The 21763-nt window shown below is 45.0% G+C and overlaps 4 protein-coding genes across 4 annotated transcripts in view; 1 reads left to right on the forward strand and 3 right to left on the reverse strand.

Moving 5' to 3' along the window:
* LOC126559214 (UPF0687 protein C20orf27 homolog) overlaps positions 1-21763 on the reverse strand; it is a 462937-nt gene that overhangs the window by 303125 nt on the left and 138049 nt on the right. The gene's annotated exons all lie outside the window — the stretch shown is intronic.
* LOC126558950 (dihydropteridine reductase) overlaps positions 1-21763 on the reverse strand; it is a 374118-nt gene that overhangs the window by 222333 nt on the left and 130022 nt on the right. The window lies entirely within an intron of this gene.
* LOC126558564 (uncharacterized) lies at positions 992-6880 on the forward strand. The gene is made up of 3 exons (XM_050214598.1): positions 992-1202; positions 6037-6427; positions 6511-6880. Exons 1-3 carry the CDS (start codon positions 992-994, stop codon positions 6878-6880), a joined length of 972 nt encoding a protein of 323 aa, XP_050070555.1.
* LOC126557418 (glucose dehydrogenase [FAD, quinone]-like) lies at positions 9171-11120 on the reverse strand. Its single transcript, XM_050213193.1, has 2 exons — positions 10766-11120; positions 9171-10704 (listed from the first exon to the last, which is right to left on the reverse strand). Exons 1-2 carry the CDS (start codon positions 11118-11120, stop codon positions 9179-9181), a joined length of 1881 nt encoding a protein of 626 aa, XP_050069150.1. The 3' UTR covers positions 9171-9178.

The raw sequence follows: 21763 nt of genomic DNA on the forward strand, positions 1-21763 counted from the left end.
AATCTCGCCAGATACTTGTACCTAGGAGGATGGTTTGGAAAACTTACCCCATACACTATCACGTTTCGGCAAGTTAACGATCATACAATCAACCGGTTCTCTTTAATTATTGATATGTTGTTTTTTTTTTCAATATCGCTTTATAATAAATCAAAATTTTGATAACTTTAAATGAAAATAAAAATATGGAAAACGTCGTCGGTAAATTATTGCAGTTCAATTTTTTACGTCAATATTGCAACATCATCCATCCGGAACAATCTGACACAACAGGTTTAAGTGTTTTATTTTGTCCTATTTTTTTTCCTTACTTTACGCTTGCCCTATTTTTGTCTACTTTCGGGTGGCACACTATCAGCTCCAGACATATGGGTGTGCTTTGGGTTTAAAAAAAATCCTTTTTTTGGATCATCTGCCACAGGAAAGCAATAAAAAAAATATAAAACTTTCTTATTATCTGACGTGATTTTTTTCGATGTCTTCATCCCGTTGTGCCCCTATTTTGACATGTTGTCGAGTCTCGGTACCGCTGATAACAGCATGTGCAACCGTTGGATGTGTGTTTTTCGTCGTCCATATTTGTTTCTCTATTTTTACTAGCGCCATTAGTGCGCGGTTATTGCAGGGAAAGTGAATTATCTGGACGCGAAACGGCGGTTGCAAATAGTAGTAGAAAAAGAAAAGCTTCTCAAAAGCCGCGGTACAGTACTGATTAGGAGGGCGTTCGTTTTTAGTGGTGGAAACAGTTGCCTTTATACCACTGAAGAAGACCACCTTTAATCGGCGATCGTTCGCTTTTTCTCTCTCGTTTTTTAAACATCTGGTTCACCTCGGTGTTAAAGATCGAACATGTACCTCATTGTTGCTCTACACAAGAAAAACAAAAAATGTTCTAATTAACGTTTTTTTCCTCTTTCCACTTTTAGTGAATCGTCCAGCTTATCTGACATCGGAATACACGCCGTACACAAGCGTACAAGAAGCACCAAAAATGCCTCTGTCGATGGTAAAAGCACCGGCAACCGGTGGTGAAGATACCGGTAAGGATCGCTTGCTCGACCCGTTATCTCCGGTGGAATCGCGAAGCGAATCACCACCACCGATATCACCAAGCCACAGTCCGGCCCCAGTAGCGACAGCGCAACAAACCACAGCTACCGGCTTTCCATTGGCCGTTGCCAACTTCTCCGTGATAAACTATGGTAAGGGTAGAAAAAAGTATTTCGATGTCTAATAAGCGATAAGTACGTTATGGGGGCGAAAGTCATATGAAGTCTCCACGTGCTTGGGCACATCTGTAGACGAACGCGCGAGCGCGCGCGCCTCGTCCAAGTGATCGAACAAGCACGTGGACGTTGATGATGGTCATCGTCGGATCAATCACACTCGCGAGAGATAGCGTGAGTGACAGATTAATAGTTCCGTGCAGTTTACTGCCGCAGTCTTTTTTATAGCCCCCGGGAGGCTCGATCCTCGGTTAGGGTAGGTCAGTGCGCATACGAGATGCGAAAAGTCAATTTGAAATTAATTGGACGCCTCGCGGTGCGGAATCTTGATCGAGTCAAGTGAGACGATGATCTGTTATCTCGCCAACTTCATTCGGATACATGCGCGAATCCACCCCAAAGCGGCTGAAGCTGACGAGCAAACACGAGGTAAAATGGATGAGATGATCTAACGGCAACTGGTCTGAAGTCTAAATAGTGCTGCGGCTTGCAGTAGCTGATCAGAGCCGTAGCCGGTTTTGCTCTCTTGAACGCACCACAAACACATACGGTCGCGATTTACATTTTCTCCCTTCGGTGTGAAAAGGCTTATGGGGTGGAAAGCAAGGGGGTGCCAACTGGCTGGTACCGATGATTGTGGTTCGCGTTTCATGGCGCGCACGTCACGTGTATTGGCAAGTGCTCTGTTGCTGTATGGTGGTGGTGTTATTGCGCGCGCCAACCATGCGCGGCGGCCGCTACAGTCAACGTGCTCTCTCGTCACTGAGAGTGCGTTTCCGTTTTCTTATTTTTTTTAAAGTTTTTTATTGCAGTGCAAAATCTGTCTGGGCAGCGAGAGCGAGATGCAACGGCGAATTCCGTGGCAAACTGCAAACTTGAACTGCATGCAGGCACCTTTTTTGCGAGATACGTTCAGGCCCAGCAGTGTGGCTGGCTGGGAACGAAAGTAAAAGTTCTCGTTAACAGCGAGAGTCGAGTGTTTGTGCTCGTGAAAACTTGAAACGTTGGCGGACGGCGGTCAACAATTGACCAACGACGCAAGTTATGTAAACGTAATAAGCAGCTGGTTTCCAATTTCTTCACTGTGCATTTATGCTCAGGTTTTTGTTTCATCTCGTCCGTAATCCCTGACTAGTTTTGAATGTTTTACGGGGACAGCAGCGGACACGTCAATACCGTTATTGACATGTGTCAGTTTGAAAACTTCAAACTACTCCAACACCAACATTTCATCATCATTTGTCCTTACTCCTTTTTGTCGTCCCGGACGGCGAACCAATCGGGCTTATAACGGTCAAGCGATCCAATCACTTGCTAGCACACGTGACGTGTGCGAACGTGTGTGCTTTAAAAGAAAAATGTTCGCCGATGGACGGAGATATTAAAACGGAGTGGTTTTCTGCGCCAAGAGCGTGTACACAAGGGGCACCACATAAAAATCTTCGTCATCAGCATGGCTCTCACTTCCGGGGGACTACATTGGCTAAAGGTGGCCGTATGTATCGTCGTAGAAATGGTTCGACCGAAATGACGTCAATTCAAAGCGTCATCCAGCGCGATGTAAGAGTCGTGGAATGTTGTGGTGTGGAGATATAATCAAGGAAGGGAATGGAAAATAGTCCATGTCTAAGGGAAAGTGTATATGAAACAGGGTCTCAGACTTAGCCTTTCCCTTTACACTTTACTGATTATCTAGTTAAATTAAATAAAGAGTATAGGAAATGGGTAGACTAATAGCTATTAGGTTTATTGCTCATTAAACTGCTACAAGAGAAGTAAACTAAGTAACTTCCCATATATGTATATGAGATAGGATAGGAGGACATAGTCTAGTGGAGATTTGATTCTGGACTGGGGTTTGATCTTTCTCTCGAAGCAAGGACTAATCCATCATCCAAGTAATATCTACAAGTCTAGTAAGTTATTAGATGGCCAAGCGTGACTTAAAATAGAAGGACTTTGTGCCAAGCAGAAGCAGATAATGGTAATAACTGATCCAGCAAACCTTAGTTAATTTCGATTTAAGTTTATGTTCGTTTTGTGATTTCGAGAGTATATTCTGATAAGAGACTAAAGCATGCTGTAATACCGAGAGCTCAGCGCTCGTAAGAAGTAAGAAGACTAAAAAAACAAGTACACTTACTCAATCGCCGAGAAAGTCCGTGTTATCACCTCATCGTATAAGCCCCATAGTGGCATCCTGTTTTTTACTCACCCTCCAAAACATCCTCCCACACACACACGCACCCACACATCTATCCCGGGGGGCATGGGTGGGTGGAGACCTGGTCAGCCTGTCCGAGAGATCTGTGTCTCAAGCAGTGAAAAGCATCGCGCTTTGCATGGCACTGAACAAAGCGGACACGTGACCGAGCACACAGCTCGCGTTAGGCCTCGTGAACAAATGGCCGTACAAGAGGGGCGTGTAGAGTGGAAGGACAGAAGGCTTTAGAACCATAAGAGAAATCCCGATGGTAATGAGTTGCGGGCGAAAAGAGGTACAAAACAAAACAACACCGGAGCTGAATAAAAGATGTATCAATTTCATTGCAACGGAGGTAACCTGGTACGGAACGGAAACATGGCCCGAGCGGATGTGTGTGGATCTATTACTAGCGCTAGAGCAGCGTCTATACACATGGCTATTCGCTTGGCAAAAGGATTGCGGCTGTGCGGCTCGCGCGTAAGTATTGCACCTCACGCGTGATAGTGGCCGAGCACGTGGTTTTTAGCGTCGTACCCGGTCCGTGTCACGGCATGTGTGTATGTGAGTAGTGTGTGAGCACTGTACTTGCGCTCTAGATTCACTCACCACGAACGCCGCGTCAGGCTGACGTAAAGTGGTGTCGCACGGTAGACGGCTACGGAGGGATAAATGTGTGACTTCCTGCTTGTTGTACGGATCCCGACCCCATTCCCCCATACCGTGTGCTTCCGTTGCTTCCACACAGCCGGGCAAAGCTACACGCTAGCAATAGTTTGCTGGACGGATCGAGCAGGCGGAACCGTTTCTCCCGCTCTCGACAACGGTTGCATCCACGTGGCCTCGGACCTGGGACTCGCGAGTGTGAAAACGTGTTCGGCGACGCTGTTGTGCACGTTGTGTGCCGGATGGGTTTTACAAAACCCGTCTGCCCCTATCCCGACGGGCCTATGCCATGTGGTGTACACGTAGAGCTCCAGGTGCAAGTAGACGCTGGTGACATCTTCCACGTTGATGATTAAGGGACCGTAGGGTTGAGCCGATAGTCAGGTTGGGGGTGCGAACGCACAAACAATCGCTTGAGCAATTTAAACTATTAGCAAGCGAGTCTCCGGGGGAAGGGGAGTCATTTTTTCTACGGGTGAATGGCCGGGTTGGAGCTGTGTGTAAAAACTATTTGGACAAGTAATTGAGTCGAGAGGCCTGTGCCGTTGTGTGTTGCCAAGTGAGGATAAGATAATGGGCTTGGAATTCTGAGCCGCCGAAGTCAGTCTCAGACACCAACTCGTTCAAAAACTGTAGTAAAGATCAGGTGTCAAGTTTTATTAGCTTTATTATTCTTTTGTTTCTTTATCAAACTGTTGCGATCTTTGTTTCCTTAACGCATTCTCCCTTATGTCTGTGATTTTCTGTTTGCTGGAGGCTAAGTCTGCGTGTCTAGACTTTAGAGCGCGAATGACGGTTCGTCCGGCGGCGGCCATCCACTTCACACTTCGGCAGCGCTGACTGGCTGACTGGCAACAGCAAGCGCGAACGCAGTCGAACAGATCGGCAGCAGGGGCTTTGTTGACTTCACTCCAGTGGCCCAGAACGTGATCTTGCCTGCTCGGGCCTGGTCGATGGAGAAGGTGCGGGCGTGAAGTGCTCTCTTCTGTCCGGTCTGTTCGTTTCTTTCGGTGGCGGCCCCTGTTGGTATTTATTACCGCCGGTTCGGATCTGCTCCAGAACGGCGCTGAAACAGCAGCGTTTCGGTTGGAGGTGGTATTTATTTAAATCGCGTTCCAACTGCACAATGTTCTGCTGACGAATGGCATCAGGCACAGAGAATGAGCGCTATTCATTATTTCCAAGCGCGATATTGCAATATGATTTAAGCACAAACATGTGTTGGGTGGGTTTTTTAGAAGTTACGTGCTGCGTTACTGCTGGTTAGACTTGAGGTTTCAGTCACCTAACAACAGCTCAAGTGGGGACGTGTAAATCGGGCGTAAAAAAGGGGAGTGTGCGATGATTTTTGTTCTCCCCAATGGCGTTCCCAGCAACGTGACGATGTTTGCGCTACATTGTTGGAAATCCAAACCGAAAATCACTCGAACGAAGAAGCGTGCAGTATTTATATTTTGTGAAGCAGTTTCGCTTGGAGAAGATTTAATTAGTTAAGTAATTAGTTGATCTAATTAGAGGCTCTAGATTGGCACACGAAAATATCGTGCTGAGATGTGCAACGTGTAGATTTCTTTAGCAGCTAATCTGCCAATCGTCTGAAGCGGCTTTCTATTAATAATATTTTTATCAGTGATATTTAATTGGATTTCTCGAACTCTTCATAGCGTTGCGATGGTGCTTAGTGGCGGAATTGTTAATTAGGAGAATAAATAGATTTTTTTCGAATCTCATAATAGCCTTTTTGATAATTTAAGTCAAGCATGTCTAAAATGACCGACGAAGTTCTCGTGAGATTCTCGATAGTCTCGCTAGTTTGGACAAACAGATTGAAGTTAATACAGCTTAGTATACATTACTTTCATCTAGATCTAGAAAAAATATCAAGCAATGTTTTAGAAAGTTTAAATGCTTTAATGTCCATTTTCTCGTTTCGTTTTGCAGTGGGTAAAATTCAAAAGCAATCATCATACAAAGCATCCGCGCGTTGCCGAACACCTTACGAACGGTGTAGTCTGAGGTCTGGAGGACCACCACCGTCAAGTCGCATCGTAGAACCCCAGATGGACGACACAACCAGCTCGTCAACCTTCTCCTCGATGGAGTTCGGTTGCAACAGTAGCAGCAGTATCAGCAACAACAGTACGGGCATTGGCTGTGACACCAGTCCCGAATCTAGTGATCAGCAGGATAGTATCGACACGGAAGACGGAAGCATATCCGGCCCACGATTACGCAGCCGTCGATCGATGAGTGTCTCCTCTAGCGGTTGTTCCAGCTCAATGGATGATCGAAACTTTGATTTCTCGCCCCTCGGAAGCATCATTAGCTGTCGGTAAGTGTAGAACACTGCGGCTGATATATTCGTCCACTTGTGACTAATGCTTTCGTTTTTTTCCGGCTGTTTGTTTTTTGCAGGTGTAACTCGTACAGCATGTCCGACTTTGATGACGATGGGTTCCGCGAGGATAGTAGCGTGTCGTCCGCGTACGCCGTGCTGTCTGGGTCGCGATCGTATCAACCGCATCACCCGCTGCATCACCATCACCAGAACGTACCTCACCATCCGAACAATCACAAGGGATTGTTCGATATAGCACTGAAAACGGTGAAGCTGATCCGGCGCAACCAAGAGCTACAGCACCGGTTGGCCCAGCTGCAGGAAGAAACGAACGCATTCATCGACTCGGTGATGGCTAATCCGGAAAACGAGTCGCTACGTTCGCATTTCTACAGTACACAGAACAAACGTCTACCGGCAACGGTCCCGGTGACGGTGCAGAAGTGAGCCCCTGGTTAGTTATCGAACGGTTTCGGGGTCGGAATAACAATCGCACGGAATTAAAAAGCGCTACAAAAAAAAAAAAAATCGAATGCCAATTTGATGTTGAAAAGCTTACAATTGTTTTAGTTTTTTGTTTGCGGCCCCGGTGTGCCGAACCACATCCCTCAGAACATTTGATTAATTTGTTGTTTAAGAAGGAAAAGGAAAAAAGTAGGATTAGTTTTGTAATTTTATTTCACCATTCCCTCAACCATAGGATCGGGAAGATTATTAAAAGGCGATCTTTTTCTTTTAATTTATTGCCGGACAAAAATCAGGCATTAAACACATGTGAAGGCGCGCGTGTTGTCGAAGCGATTCATCATATTTTTCATCATTTACAGTGCGCAGAAAGTTTGTAGAAAACTACACATACTAAAGTTATTTAAACGGGGAAACGAGCGCGCGCGCGCGACCGAAACGAACTGTAGAACTGACAGAAACTGGCGACGTGCCCGCGAATCATCAATATAATCTAGTGCTAAGCCACTAATTCAATAAGCAATCAATTTATCGTGAGATGTAAGCATTATACACAGTGTATGGAAGCTTTTGCTGAATATGTACGCAAACTACGCTAACTCTAGATGGAATCGTAAAGCATGCGGGAAGACTTGTAATTTGCCGCCATTTTCGTGTCCTGTAATATCTTTCCTTTGTTAAGAATTCGATGGAATCGATAAAGAAGTGATAAGAAGAAAGAAGGAGAAGGACGCAGAAGAAACAATCGTCTCAGTGAGATAGAATGTAACAACACACAATCGAGGAATTGCGGATATTTAATTTTGGTGTGATTATTCGTTGTGTTTTCATTTTCCATTAGCTGTAAAGTTTGTTAGAATTTGCGCACAGTTTGTGTTTTTTTTAAAGCTGCCACTTCAATTTGTAGTTCTTTTAAAACAGAAATTAATTTAAATTAATATTATTGTTTTTAGTAAACGGAAACAAACAGCGGACAATTAAGGTACAATAATATGTGCTTTTGAACATGAGATAGACTTTATGTTTTGCTAACGGCCCCGGTTTTTGCATGGCAGAATCCTGATTCAAATCCCATCCGGGACCGGTTCCCCAAGTAGTGATGAGGACTTACTATCCAAGTTACAACGTGGTTGTCCATCAGAAGGAGCATGCCTCTCGTAACCTATGATGAGAAGAATGTCGTTTAAGCCCAGAAGGAAGACACACACATTAAGCTTTCCTATGACTTTACTCTACGGACAAAGAAAATCACATCAAGCAAATAACATTCTGCTCTAACACGGGTTTATTCCATTCGCGAGGGAATGCGTTGTGCGTGCGGTAGTGTACACAATTTTAATGGGTAGAAAAATCTCAATCACATATTTATTAACGATTAAAAAGTAAGCAAACAGCCAGGTGATCACAACAATAATCTGTGTGTACGTAAGCCCCCTAGTTCCGAACCGCTGGTGAATGAAATTCAATCTACGGACTAGAAATCACGCGAAAGTATCGTACTCGTTTCCGGAAAGGAATAACATGAGAACAGAGGTGGGACGTAAGATGCATAAGCTACGTAAACTCCAAGTGGTATTTATATTTAATTATGTATATTAAGCAAGAAAAAGTGAAATAGATGAAAACCGCAGTTTTTCATTCTCCACTTAACAATCAGGCTTTGGGAGAGTGTAAAAATGGAAAGTGAAAAATGGTGAATATTTGTGTTTTAAAGTGAGAAAGAAGATAATCGAATAAGGATTACAACAGGTAAGGTAAGTATTTATTCAGTATTTAAAAAAAAAATCACAAAATAAAAACAATTGATAAAAGTTTTTTGAGTGAAAGACCGGTAAAGGAGAGGAAAAAAACCGCCAGATCTCTTTGAATGTGCGACTGTTGTAAGGTTCCGCGGAGAGCTTTTTCGTTTAACCCTTGTCGTGACTCGTGACTTCACTTGTTCCACTCCCTAATCTACCAGATTTAACAATTTTAAATTCTTTTCAAACAAATATTAACAGGTGTATTGAACTACAATTATTTTGGAATCTTTGAAGGCAAAAATAACCATAATTATTTGCGTATAAAAAAACTTTTATTTAAACATTATTTGGTATAACTTTGTACATCTTTTTTTTTTTTTTTTTTTTTATTCATAAGGGACGGCCAGGCCGTATTGCTAACTTTGTACATCTTAACACTAGCAAAATAATCTATAACCCAGTATGACTAGTTGGATATTTCGTCCTGAAAACGCACAGCTTCTCTTTCTCCTCTCACTATTTGTCTCTCTGTATTGCATTACTGAATTTGATTGTGCCAATAGTCCTTCACCATATCGGCTGCCTTTTCACCGACCATTATAACAACACCATTCGTGTGAGCCGACGGTATGACCGGGAAGATTGAAGCATCCACTACACGCAACCCACTCACACCGTGTACACGCAGCTCGGGATCGACTACCGCATCCGGATCACTAGCCGGACCCATCTTGCACGTACCCGACTGATGCTGAATGCTAGCGCCAACCTCCCGCAAACAACAGCGCCAATAATCGTCCGACCGGAAACGATGACCCCCACAGCCATAGAACGGTGTGGTGAGTAGTTGAGCACCGTACGAGGCAAAACTTTCCGACTCACCGATACGTACCGCCATCTTGATGCCCTCCACCATAGTGGCCAGATCGTCGGGATGGTCGAAAAAGTTCCCTTCCATGTGTGGCCATCGGTAAGGATTGCGGCTCTTTAACCACACTCGACCACGACTCTTTGGACGCATTAGTACGGGTGCAATGCCAAACGCGTGCTGTCCACGGGCTGGACCAAACGATCGTTCGTAGAATTCGCGCGTCATGCCGAATGTGTAGCGAAGCGCTCCGGACTCATCGTTGTTGACTGCACCCGTACCGAGTACTAGTTCCACATCAGGATAATCATCCGGCGATCGAGAGTTGTTAGTCTTCACGAATGCAATTCCTTCCGCACCACCGGGAACGGTGAATGGACCCCGGCGAGCCAGAAGATAGTTGAGGAAGTTCACCGGACGACGCATATCTTGCTCTCGGATGCTTACGGGTTGATTAATGGTGAATACCAATCCCGAGAGTGTTTGATGATCTTGCAGGTTGTAACCCACACGTAGGTCCTTAATTACTGGGATGTCTAGCTGTTGCAGATGTTCCCGAGGACCCACACCGGACAGCATCAGTAGCTGAGGTGAGGCAATCGCACCAGCCGCTAGTATTACCTCCTTCCGTACGCGCACAGTGTAGACACGCTTGTTTTTGGTAAATTCTACTCCATAGGCGGCCTTTGTGTCCGGATCGATCAAAATCCGCGTAGCCCACGAGTGTGTCGAGATGTCCAGGTTTGGTCGATGGGAGACCGGCTTCAAGTATGCACGTGCCGCACTACAACGCTCACCATTCACCATCGTGGCCTGTGCCTTGTAGAAGCCAAGCTGAACCGGATCGTTGGGATTAATGTTTCGGTAGCCAAATCTTTTCCCAGCCTCGATGTACCGTCTCAACATCGGTGTTTCGAACGAACTCTCCTCTATGTGCAGATAACCATGCGGGTTGTCATACTTTCCTTTGATTTTCTCCGCCTTCTCGAAGTACTTCCGAACGTTCCGATATCCCCATCCGTAGTTCCCCGCTTGTTCCCACTCGTCGTAGTCACGCCGATGTCCGCGTCCGTACAGCAAGAAGTTGATCAAACTCGTTCCACCTAACCCACGCCCTTTCGGCCAGTAGCAGACACCCTGTTCAAGACCCTTGCATGCATTACGCATCGGATCCGATCGGTATCCCCAGCTGTAACCTATAATTATACAACAAAAGTTAAAGTGTGTGTCGCAGAGGTTCCATCAAGAACCTCGTACCTGTAGCGGTGGTCAAACCCGCCGTCAATGGGACGTTCGACACGATGTTCTCCTCTTTGCCGACCTCCAGCAGCAGTACACTCCACTCGGGGACTTCACTCAAACGGTTGGCCATGACGGATCCGCCCGAACCTGCGCCAATCACCACAAAATCGTACTCCTTTCGAATTTGCTTCGCCTCCCGTATCGGGACGGATGCGTTCGGGCCCGTGCGCATCAGCAAGCTCAGCTCATCGAACAGACTTTCGAGGATGATCGATTGCTGACCGTGCACGGCGGTATCGATCGTGAGCAAAAACACCATTAGCAGTGGATAAAGCCATCGCGTGCCGACAGTCGTTGTTGGCCGTGCCATCTGTGGAGGGGACATATGAAAGAACGAATTGATATCTTAATGGTTGAAGATCGCAAGAAATCGGAGATGAGATTTGCAACCATTTTTTTTGTTGTTGCTTCTGATGCGAAATTTGAAGCTCATAACACTGGTCCACCTCGATCGGCAGATCGATTATGCAGGTTCTTTTTTTTCCACGGAGCACACAGCAATTGGTGTGCAAGGTTTTGTTGAACACTTGGTGTGCATGCTCGCGCTACTCATTTGTGAGAAAAAGCCGTGCATTGGACGTCAAAAATATGAATGATCGATTCGTCGGCTAGATTAGTTGGAATGTTCCACCAGACGTGGTGGCAATTGCGCAAGAAGGTAATAAGGAAACAATCAATGGTATCCGTCAAGAATTAAGGAGAGAAAAAAAAATCAATACAAACCATTTCAATTGCATGTTAGACTCTTTGGCTTTTATAGCAGGATATTGTGAGGTGTGGTAAATTGAAGATCACGTCCGCGTTTTTGCGATACCGGATCAATTCTTGCTGCCTGACATCTAATTTGATGTTTTCGTGTTTTGTCCGCTTTTTTGTTTGGTGTTCAGAACAAAGCAAAACGAGATTAGTAACCTTCTTATTCCACTCCATACCGTAACTCCAGACGAAATGTCAAGCTCGTTGTGTCCTTACATCACGCAAATCACTTCTGTCAAGAATCTAATCTGTTTCGAATGATGCGGGTTGATCTTTTGGTTAATTATGGGACCGATCATTTAGTGTGGAATTAGGCATCCATCAACTTGGACTGTTTAGTAGCTTTGAGTTAAAATTATAGTTCTCTTCTAACCGTTTAACTTAATGTATGACCTTGCAGACTACAGGGGTGATCGTAGTTGAAGAAGGTTGAACCACTTTAAACAATTTTTTTTTCAAATTGTAGATAATAATAATAATTAAAACTAATGTGTTACACACTGCTTCACATGAACCAATGATGCACAATGATGCACACTTTGCACCTTGAAAGCACTTACGTTCTACGTGTGTAGCCTGAAGAGATGATGAGTGTCCTCGTAGGTTCTAAGCACTGCACACAGCACTGCACGCATGCACCGCGCTCATGTACGTCTGCTTTGTCGTTGCGCACGTCAAACGGTACGAGGACCAAGATCCACTTCACCTAGACAAACCACCGTATGTGGCGAGAAACGAAATGCAACTAATCCAAAACTACCCTTACGTCCAATGCAGCCTATCCAGCGTTGAAGTCCGCTGAGACGTCTCGGGTGGGAAAACGTGTGCCTACCCCAAAGTCATCTAAACACTGACCCAACGAGTGTTGTTAAGCCCATCGACCATAAGAAATAGTAGGGGAAGCAGAGTTAGATAGAAACAGCCAAAACAGCCGATCAACGATTCAGGCGTCCTCGCGATCGTGACAGATCGTTGTGCGCGCGCGCCACCATGTGTGTGTTCGTCTGTCTGTTGGAGTTGAAGTTCTTCATCGAGCGCGGCATAAATAGCTATAGAAGGGCGGGTGAGCAACCATGTCCAACAGGTACTTGACGCACATTTTGCGCGTATCAATGCGGCCCACGATGCGCATCAAATTGTACAAATCGACACCGATCAGTTACACACGATCGCGATTAAAGATCTCCGCTTCTTCGCAAACTGGCCATGTTTTGCATACACACTGGCCGTTGGCGAAGGTGAAGTTCAGGTGGATGCGATGTTCCTCGCTAAACAGTTTATTTGTACAAAGCGGACAGCTGCAACGGACCGTGTGACAGCCGCGATCCAGCGAGACTTCCGAGACCAGATTGCTAGAGTGTGGAACGCTAGGCTAACGCGGGCCCCTAATCGGTGTAAAGGCGATTGCGATGCGTGTTCGCTGGACGTAACCATACTTAATGTTGTGACCTACTTCGAGCAAGTTCTCAGCTAGATAGCGTCACCAACACACACTCGGACATCGACGATTACCGGAGCTAGAATAGGTTTCGTCGATGGCGATTAGAAGGTTCGGTGCCACACCGTGTACCGTACGGAGAATGTCGACGATCCGGTATCCGATTTACGCTCCAAGATCAGGGGATCCGGTTTGTCCACTTTCGGTTTCGGTGACCCTCTCCGGTCATCTTGCAGTGCTTGTTTGGCGCGGGGAATGGGCGATCGGTTACGCCACGACGGTAATGAGCGTTTAGTGCAACCGTGCTCGTGTTCTCACTTACTAAACAGCTTCAAAATCTCACTACCATTTTGAATTCTTGCATTGGGCCAATAGTGAGTTCTTGCACAGCATTAGAAGAAAGGCTCACGCTTAGTACGTGACATTTTTATCGATGCTATGAGCACACAAATGTTCCAAATGTCAATAAACTTTGAGACTGCTTTTTTCGCGATCAGCACCTGGAATTCGCGTTGAACTCTTTATAGCTACAGGAGCGCGACACGAATATTAATGTGCAGGTTCTTTGCCTCAATCAACCGGTGAAAAGAAACAAAGGTCTTCAGGCGATTGAAATTTATAGATCCTGCTTGCTGTGCAACCGATCAAAAGTCCCCACTAAAATCGAGATCATTAAGCGTACGATGACGAAATTTGGGCGCTTTATTGGTTTATGAGCACTGTCAGGAATATCGCAGAAGATTAGGTGGCCAGTTTTGCATTCACTTTTGGGGTAATCTTTCGCAAAATGAGCGATTTTGTTGCGTCTATTTTTGCTACAGTATCCAAAACCACGCTGCTGCTGCCTTTGCGATACGGACTCTCCTTTTTTTTCTGATGATCGCATCGGAATACCGGTCCTCTTGAACGGCGGGCCGATGACTCCGGCAGGCTTACCGGCGTGTCCGAAAATCAGATACAGCCTTGACATAATTAAGTTTGGCATCGAAACACACTCCACTTCGATCGTCCCGATTTTAATCCCGATTTTTTTTGCTTTCGTGTGTGTGTGTGTGTGTAAGTGACGTCAATCGATATCAGCGAGCTGGATGGGTTCCTTGGACTCCTATCGGCTATGACCGATACTTCGATCGCTTTCGCCCACATGTGAAATAAAAGCGAAATAAGTGACGAAATCGAAAACTATGTGACCGAACGCGGAACGCTTCGGTGACATGGGTAAAAGTAAAAGTTTTCAATAAAAATGTCTTCATAAAAAAAAACCCCATAAACTAAAAGTGCCTCCATGCACAACGGTACACTGTCCTTGAAAGTGGCGGACGTACGTATTGCGGTGGAAAAGTGATTAAAATTAAACTTTATTTTCTTTCCCTTTTTTCTCGAAGTATGTACCACACAGCCAGCTTTTGGACCAGTTATCCAGGGTGGCGTAGAGTGATTGAAAATGGAGGTCATATTTTGGTTTTACTCCAAAAAAAGTGCCACTGAAACAACACACATATGAGAAAGGCGAACGGGTTAATCGGGTTGGTGTTGGTTGGTTTTTCGACTAGTGTTTTACACCTTCATTGATATCAAAATACGGCGTACGAAGCGATTGGCGGTAACAGTTATTTTTTTCTTGTTGGTTGATCTTGTGACATGTGTAAGAGGTGGGGGGTCGCTGTGGGGTGCTTCCGTGGAATTTACAAGAGATCGTCGTAAAGCGGAAGAGAAACCACGAGGTGTGACGCGTGGGGTCCGCACAAGATCAAAAAAGGGCTTGTTTGTACTACCCAAGCGAGAGGGGAGAAGAGCTACGTGTTGAAGTGCACGCGCGACACATGACACCTACCTGTTTGCTGCTTATCAAGTCTTCTTTGTTATGCTTCTTGGTTCCTGGCACAGCTGTAAAATTTTAGGGAGGTCCAAATAGGATCTGTCTCGGAGCATTTTTCTGTCAAAAACCGGATAAGACCGAGCTCAAGAGCACATACTGCAGTCTAGATTTGAACCTTGATCGTAGTAGTCCTAAAGCCATGCCCTAACGACTGTACCAATACCACCTGATCTTCAGCTTGAAGTTCATTTATGTGCTTTAATCAGCTCATGATTAGTATTCCGATTACTACTACTAAAGCACACATTAACTGCTCGTTTGCGAGCTGCTGCATCTGTTCATCGATCACACACCATGTGACACGATCGCGTGACAACAAACTTAACAGAAAAACAGCAAGTGCAGTTACCCAGTGCGGATTCATTCGATCAAGAATACTGATCGACCAATGAGAAGGGTACCATTTACCGTACTGCATCATCACCAACGGTTTGTATAGATCGGCCGATCAAGTTATCCTTGAGGTGTTGTTGCGAGTGCAGTCTTTTGCCTGCATACGGTGCATGCTGTTGAGGGATTGTCCATGCATGACTGGTACAAAAAAAGTAAATAGTGAATTTTTAAAAGAAGCTGTTACAAGGTAAAGAGTGAAGATGTGGCAGGCATTGAGCACAGAATCCCCTCTTTAACCTAGTTCGATTCTGTGATCGTATGCATCATCTTCAAGTGATCGTATGCATATCATCGCTTTAACAAAAGTTCGATAAAAATTATGTCATTTGCACTTGCAAAATAAACGCGGTCACTGTCCAATTTTGGACCCAAATTTTACACCGAATGACAAATTATCGATACGCACACCGCTCGGGTAAAGTGGGACACATCAGTGCATGAGATCCACAATTTTAAACATTTTTCCATCCATCCATCCCATTTGTTGTATCCTTTTGTTTGTTTGTGCCCGGTGCCCTTTTTTGGAGTGTGTGGAATTATTATCAGACAAGAAGAATTGGCTTTATTTGTATTTGTATCGGTCGCCCTTTTCAACAGCTGATCGATCGGAATGCTCAACGCTACCGGTATTATTTTATTCAGTAGAATTGCGTTGTGTAATACGCAATCCTCAGGGTGTGTTATTTATTCAATCCATTTATATTACGACCCCGTTGTGGAAATTAACGTTAAAGCTTTACCCATACTGATATGTCCTGTACTATCTATGAAGGAAAAGCGCATTTTTGTTGAACGACAAACGCACCGACACGTGACGTTTTGTGCGTTAATTTAACCGCAACTTGGGGCCACCAATCGCATGAAATCCTCACCAATTGCGTAACGCGTAACGCAATGAATGAACCTCAGTGACCACGTGTGGCTGAAATCGGTCGAGCTCGTTGAATGCTCGCCGGTGACCGACCGCCGCTTATCATTTTTCTGGCGACTTATCCGCGGTCTAACAGCAACCTTCAACCTAATGATCGATGCTTGCCGGTTTCCCATGAAAGGCTCCAGCCGGTCAGTCGGTTATAATTGCATTAGCAGACTCCGGAGGGTGAATATCTCAACATCGCTTCGCGATCTATTGAAAGCATCATCATAAAGCCGTTTTTTTTAGTGACGAGATTGGTGCACAAATAAAGCCATTTTCGCTAGAACGCACAGAATAGATGGTTTTTCAGGTTTGCGAACTATGGTGAGTCAAAGAGATCAAATTGGCGTGTAATAAGCGGGCACTTAACGGCGACCGCTGCAATAACTAAACTATCTCACCGACAAACAATTGTTTATGGGTGGGTTGACAATTGAGTTAGACTTTTTTTTGCACAAGATGGTCTATTTTTTTCTGCACAAATTTTCTTTCTTTGTGATACGCTTGTGATTCATATCAATCGTGTCATCGTGTCATATCGCGAAAACGGTGACCCTGTCCCGATGTACGTTTGCTTCTTTTGTGTGGTGATAAAAAAAAGCAACCGTGATTAACCATCATGCGAGGCCGTTTGCTGGCTAGCCTTGGTGTGCTAATTGAGATGGTTATTGCTGCATACGAACAAGCGCCAGTCCGTCACGGCCCAACGCCCAGCACCGTTCAACGGCAACCGAACGAAGGTATGTGCGTGCTGTGTGTGTGTGCTTTTCCTTCCAGGATACTCGCCAAAGCGGTCATCTTGTTGCAGAGTGCGTATCGCGTTGGCGCAATATCGCGCCAAACGGGTGGATGGATGTAGCGCAACATGTAGTAGTTTCCCGCGCAGTGGCTTAACGCAGGGTTGCTCAAATAGATGGAACTTAGCCCGAAATGTTTCGGTGATACTATTGATTGTGAATGCTTCTAAATAACTTTAACGGGGGAAAAACTTATTTTTGGGGCTGTCCGGTGGTTATCGGTGCCGGGTTTCATACGGCGAGAGTGAGGGTCAAATCTTATATGGATCGTTCCTCACTATTTTGTAGACCAACTACCCAACTACGTGAAGTCTGGTAAGCGATAAGACGGTCCGAGACCATTAAGCCACGTAGATAACTTAAAGCAGCCTAGAACTGCAATCTCATTGATCTTGAACTCTTTAAGATAAGAGTCATCTGTCCATCAAAGTTGGAGGATCATTTTACTATAGAACAGTTCGAGTTCTGTAGCTGACGCAATCAAAAATGTCACTACAGATTGAAATAAACTTAAAAAAGGATCTTCAGCAGTCGGTTGTGAATCGATATCTGTCTTATGCGAATCATCATTTGCTTTTGTCGATTCATTTTTGCAATAATAATTATTGCACTGAAGATTATGGTTACTGTGATATTTATACACTTCTTTTTCAATAATTATATTTTGTAGTATTAGATTATACTTCAATATTTTTTCACGAGCAATTTTTTATGTAGTGGAAGTTGTACTCATATAAGCTATAGATCCTACGAGTTGTGCTGGATATTTGTCAAGCACAAGCAAAAGACTCCACTGGTTGATCAACCCTGTCCCTGTCTTCATCCAACACTCGTTCACGATCGCAGCGCAACAGTCGCAAAATGTAGCAACGATCGTGGACGCACGCGAGTATGCGCCAACAACCACGCGGAACCGCGGTGCGTTACTGTTCGTCGAAATCTGCGAGCTTCATTTAGTGATAGCAGTGCGCGCCGTGAACAGGACCTCTTGCGGCACGGTCTTGACCGATCGGGTGCTGATCTGCCTGTACCGAGAGTTGAACATTTTCTGGAGGGAGATTTTTTCGTTGCGTTTCCTGCGGGAAAGTGTGCTGAATTGGAAAGAAAGTTAACAAAAATCGTGTTCTCGAAAGCAAATGTGAAGAACCTGTTCTGCTCACAGTGCTTGTGATGTTGTGTGGTTTGTGAAATGATTGGTCACATTTTTAGAGTCAATTGAAAAGAGTGCGTGTATGTGTGTGATCTAAGCGAGTGAAGAATTGAAAGAAAAGTGAATAATATTGTGTTAAACTTCTTCTTCGGAAACATAAAAATGAAGAAATTTATTGCAAAAATGGTACGAGTTAAGCGTAAACCGTCTAAACGTCTAAATGTATCCTGCAAAGTATACTAACCCATAATTTCAAGGAATACGGTTCTTAGGCTCATTTCCACTTTCCCTTCGTAGGCAACGGCTGTCTGTTAGCGTGCCAACAGTCGTTTCCTCGTTCATGAAAACACACCCTTTTGCCATGTGCTCTGCCAAGCGTAAAGGCAAAGAACATTGCCTTGACATAGGGTTAGGGCAACTGTGGCACTGGTGGCGCGCTGCACGCCCAGACTGATGTATAGGTCGATTGCTGGTCAGTGGTTGCGAGTGTTCAATCGTGCACTAAACAGTAAGCAATCGGTAAAGTGTTTGATATGAGGTAAAATTGTTAAGAAACGGATTAAAGTGTTTTGTAAAACGGCAAGATTTATGGGTTCCTTTGCGAAAAAAAATGTGTTGAGGTCGTTTGCTAATCCTTTCGTTAGGATCTGCTTGCATCAGCAGATGCAGACGTAATCGAACTTAGCAGGAGTACTATTTTTGCACCATCGATACGTCGCTTGTTGACCGATGGGGATCTTGGTTTTTACGCTACGTCACGCTATTCTGGATAGAACGTATGCCCCAATGCCGGGAGCAAAAGAGTGCTAATTGGGTGCTAATTTTTGCATCCGAACCGATTCTCGATTATATAATACGATCACTTTCAAGTACGATCGAATGTCACCAAGGGTGTACCTACGGACAGAAAATTTGAAGTATTGCAAGGAAAAAAAAAAACGCTCATTTACAACAACTTGCTACACTCGGTTGATAACCGAACCTGTAAAGTGAATCCATAGTGAAGGAGTTAATTGCAATCAGTGTCAGTATTGTTGTACCTTTTTTCCTGCTTCATTTGCAGATGAAACGTTGTCAATAAGCCGATAGCTCATCTCGCCTCAACGGTGCCACTCTGGTTGGCCTAGGCCTAGGGTGACTAGGTGTGAGGGCACACAGAGACACACGCTAGAGATGCAAATTATCCACCCCGCATGAGGTGTCGTGGTGCGCGAATGAATGAATATGGCACCGTGTTTACCTTTCTTCAAATTTAACTCTCATTGCTGCCGTGTCATTCAAATGTTTCGCTTGCGTCCTCCTTAGGCGCATTTGGCAGGAAAAACAAACTCCACATAGTGCTCACAGTTTTCACCGGAGCCCCCTTCTTAACCTTGAACGGCTTGCAATTTGGGCCACCTATGCCACAGACAAAGCCAGCCAAAAAAAAAGCGGAGACCGGAGCTGTCGTAAGCGCGGAGCGTTAGTTTCGGGAGAAAATTTATGCTGCGACATCAATCGATGTGAATCGGCCAACATTGTGTGTTTATGTGTGTGTGTGTGTGTGTGGCAGAAGGTAGCCCTACATCTGTGAAGGCATCTTGAAGAATCATTTGTGTCCATCGTGGCGTAAAGTGTGATAAAGTAGCCGGTGGCTAGTGGTAATGGAGCTCTTACTTAACATTTGGGGAGGTTTCATGAAGCCCGACGGTGGAAACATTTGAAGCTGCTTAAACTGTTAAGTGGTCTCTTGCGAAGAGAATGTTTGTGTGTCCAAGTAAGGCGCCTTTTAGTGGTGTCGTCTAATACATAAATTAATTGAATTAGAACCTCCCGAAAATGGATACAATCGATCCATCAAACAAAAAGTGTCTTAAAGAGCTAGTGTATCCACCATGAAACCAGTTCTCCCATGATTGGAGCCTTAATAAATGGACAAACACGTGCATGACATAAGCGATCAATTTTGCCGATCATTATTTGCACGAATTCTAATTATCAATTCTCCCCCTCAGGGGGTCAAACTGACATGGCCGAGAGATGTACTCCGGTTTCTGTGTCCATTAGCTCCATCGTTAAGCAAAAGAAAAGGAAGTGGAACGCAGACAAACAAAGCGCCGGCAAAACGAGATCTGCCGGAAACGGTCGGTGTGTGCATTTGTGCCAAATTTTGGCGCCGATTTGCCGATTTTTCAAGGTTACCGGACCTCCGGCATGAACTTGCGATATTTGGTAGAGATACGCTAGAGACCTCTAGCGATCGTCAATAGCGGGGTTTCGGTGCCTCAACACATTTTTGGGTTTTGTTTACTTTCGCTTTCATTGAAGATCGGTACGAGATGAAGACTATGCTCATTCGCCACACAATGTATCTTTGAGAAGAGCTCTGCAATTGAAACCGGCAAGTGGAACAATATTTACATATAATCGGTTGTTTTAGGGACTGTTGACAGACATCGGAAAGGCGTAGTACCAACAATCAATCATAACTGAACTGCCGAAGCGATTCGATGCGCGCCTTTTTTTACTATCTTTGTCAAGGTTCTTGTGATGTCTTTTGCAACTTTGGAACATTTAGAGCACCTTCACTTAACGCAACTTAATGACACATTCAAAGCAAGCAGACGAATGCATTCACCTGCAAATGCAGCTGTGACGTCTCGCAGCAAACAGTCGGAATGCACCATAATTGACTGCATCGGTTTACCTTGAGCAGCCTCGCTGAGGCTGAGAAGCCCTCTTTTGAGCTGAGATATTATACTTTCATCCGGCTGTACTCTCACTTGGTTTAACTCCGTTATTTTTTGAACTGCTCACGCCGACCTAGAATATCGTGGTGCAGTTTTAATTCGTTGCTTTTTTGCATGGCGCACTCACCTCAGCTGGGACTGGAGTCGTTGATCACCTTGAATCCGTTACTGAACTGGTTTCCGAATCGGAATGTCTGCGCGTAAGGGAAGGAAGGTGCACAAGAGCAACAGAAAAATGCCAAAACAATATGTCTGCCCGGTATTGTGCGTGGTATTGGAAAATGAATTCCCACACAGACAACTCTCCCTAATAGTGGTGATGATTCGCTGTCAATCGGAATTGTTTCTACAGCAATCGCGTGTGGCAAATGTTCGCCAGTTGGGGTGTGATTTATTGTGACTGCTTACTAGCTAAGCAGGTCAAACCATGGTCAAATCGGCTACTACCGTTGGTGACCTTTGGTGACCACTAGTCGTTTGACCGGACGACGACGCGCAAACTCCCAACAAGGGTGTGCACCCAGCGACAGAGGAACATTAATCATCCAACACGATCGTCAAGGTCTAACCCGGGTTGGCTTCCACTTGTCCGTTCAAAATTCAAACGATCCACAACAGCATCGCCTACTTCGATGTGCGTTGTGCGTAATCGAATTGCATCGAAATGCATACTGCGCCACGGCATAAGTATGCACTGCGTGTGCACAATTCTTGTAGAACCTTTATTTCTAACATGCCAGCCCGCCACGCATATCTAATGCAGGAAACACATTTTCCCACTGACGGTGAGCGTGGTGATCGCAACAGGACAAACAGGTTCCAATCGGTGAGGTGGTGATCTGTAGGACTGATCAACCTACGGAAGACGACGTTAGTGGCGCGTGCGGTTCGTAGT

Source organism: Anopheles maculipalpis, chromosome 2RL (assembly GCF_943734695.1).
Source record: "Anopheles maculipalpis chromosome 2RL, idAnoMacuDA_375_x, whole genome shotgun sequence".
NCBI lineage: Eukaryota > Metazoa > Arthropoda > Insecta > Diptera > Culicidae > Anopheles > Anopheles maculipalpis.